The 2,350-nt window shown below is 37.3% G+C and overlaps 1 protein-coding gene across 1 annotated transcript in view; it reads right to left on the bottom strand.

Annotated features, from left to right (window-relative positions):
* Positions 1 to 332: 332 nt before the first annotated feature.
* LRP12 (low density lipoprotein receptor-related protein 12) overlaps positions 333 to 2,350 on the bottom strand; it is a gene marked incomplete at its 5' end in the record, with an annotated part of 19,578 nt that continues 17,560 nt past the window's right edge. Inside the window, one exon of the mRNA XM_009697175.1 lies at positions 333 to 2,165. Within this exon, the coding sequence (XP_009695477.1) occupies positions 1,305 to 2,165 (861 nt within the window). The remainder of the gene's footprint in view (positions 2,166 to 2,350) is intronic.

The following is a 2,350-nucleotide window of genomic DNA, read 5'->3' as shown; positions in this document are numbered from 1 at the left end:
AGACTGGCAAAGAATAAATAAAACAGTAGTTGACATTTTTGTTTTTAAAAGGTGTAGATTCTTGTTGTCACGCTAGTAGCCACATATTAACCTGCTTATCACAAAATTGGAAGTTATGAGCTTTTTTCCCACTGATCTGTTTTGCTCCAACATGTAATATCATTAAAAAAACATACTAAAAGGGATTTCTTTTTTTTTTTTTTTTAAACAACCAGTCTGCAACCAAGTAAACCAGTTTTTAAATACAATGAATAAATAGGGAATTAGTAAAGCAAATTCAATTGCAACAAAAATGCAACACCCCAAGAAAAGAGCCATGGAAATATATAGCCATTGCAATATTAGACAATAGTATTTAAAGTGATAGTGCTTGTGCACTAAGCTCATTAGAGACCTTAATATGATTTTAGTGCAAATCCCTTGAGTCCAAACAAGCTTTATACCCTACAGTATTAGGGTTTTAGGGAAAGATCTATTACCAGTTGGAACTTATTCTGTAGTGTATTTGTACATATCAGATATTTAAAGAACTAACACATATTGTAATATCTTCGGCCCTTTTTTACTTCAAATCGAAAAGACTAATGACTGGGGATTTTACATACTATTTTGGCTGTACCATATTAGACCGCAGTTTAGGAAAGTCAGTGCTATAAAAGCTTTTGCCATCGGTTTATCTATTATATCTAAATTTCACAAATCATTGCATTTTGTACTTCTGAAAGAAAAAGAATGCTCCTGGAGAAAGTTTCTCCTCCCTTTAAATAAGTTCACATTATGATGAAATTCAAGAATATTTAGACGAAGTGTTGTATAAACTCAAAGAAAAGTACATATTTTTACATTAACAATCCTTACCAGTATTTAGTATATTAAGTTACAAGTATGTTGGCAATAATACAACAGAGTCAATTCCTAAAGGAAAATAATTCTGTACAAATTCACCTGTTAATATGGGGTTAAACAGGCAGCCAAATCAGTCTTGAGCAGCCGTGTTTCTGGTTTGAACTACAGTACCAGGATAAACTAAATTTGAAACTAACTGGGATAACTTCAGTTTAAAGAGTAATCAGATTATACTGGATACACACATCGTGTATTCAGCGCCATTCAAATGTTCACTCTAATAGTTCCACAAAGTCACCCAGTATAAGAAATGTTTAATCAACCACACAGGCTAAAATAGTTTTAACATAATGTTGTCCTGGATTTTTTAAAACTAAAAACTAGTTTTAACTGTGAAGTACAAAACAATGACAGATATTGCTCCAACTTGTACACAATCTTTCCTAAACAATCCGTACCTAGCAGAGTAATAATGCCTCATCGTCACTAGTTTCATTTTTCACTGTTGCTTCTAAGCAAGTGTCAGGTATCTGGGCAGTGTGTACGATGCCACAGCTCTCACAGGGGCCATCTCGACTGCATGACCTTACACCGTGATGTGTTGCACTGTAAGGCTGTCTAAGCCCTGGTCCTTGATCTGAGCTGAGATCAAGTAGAGGTCTTGAACAGTCATTCATGTCAAAGTCTGATGCTACATCAGAGACTGGAATTAACATTTCAACATCATCATCCTCTTCTCTTCCACTTACCCCATTATCAAGCTGTCTCAAAGGACTTTGGTTCTGATTCACTGAGCTTGATCTCCCTAAAGTAAAGCGTACCCAGCGTAAGCCTTGAGTCATACGACTTAGCGCACTAGTGAGCTGGTGACGTGCAGGACTTGTGCTTGGGGGCTCTACGCTTGTCACTTCTCTTCCACTATCCGTGTTACCGCTACTGCCACTCTGAGCAGAACTCCCACACGCTCCGACTGTTGCTTCTACTGCTGATGCAGGAGGGACTTTCTGAGGCAAGGTGGCAGCAACACCACCAACTGCTCCTGCTGTGTCTCTTCTTTCATTTTCTGTGTCTGTATCATCAGATTCAACTGAAAACAGACTTCTGTGAGTATTATTTCTTTCAGCTTCTCTATTAGTACTTTGGCTGGCAACATCATCTCCATCCGCTGAGACCAATGCCAATGATCCAGAATGACGTGACCTTGCAAAATTAAAAATTCGATTCCAAATGTTACTTGATCTGCCAGCAATAGGAAGTCTGATTGAGGTAAATCCAAGCTGAGATCGTACTGCTAGTCTCAGGTTTTCCAGAACTGAAGCCTAAATGAGAAGACAAACAACAATCAATTGTTGACAGTATGTTGGCACTATTGTAACAAAAGAAGGATGACAAGTATTGCTCGGAATGGCATATAACAACAAAAGTTAACTAGAGTCTTAAAAGCTGTTTCATCTTTAACATTAAGGCTCTGGGGTATGCAGCAATAGGCTATTTCAAAAACAAA

The sequence above is a fragment of the Cariama cristata genome, unplaced genomic scaffold, assembly GCF_000690535.1.
Source record: "Cariama cristata isolate BGI_N322 unplaced genomic scaffold, ASM69053v1 scaffold38983, whole genome shotgun sequence".
Classification (NCBI taxonomy): domain Eukaryota; kingdom Metazoa; phylum Chordata; class Aves; order Cariamiformes; family Cariamidae; genus Cariama; species Cariama cristata.
Note: the sequence above shows the minus strand (reverse complement) of the source record. Positions and strands in the feature narration are given on the sequence as shown.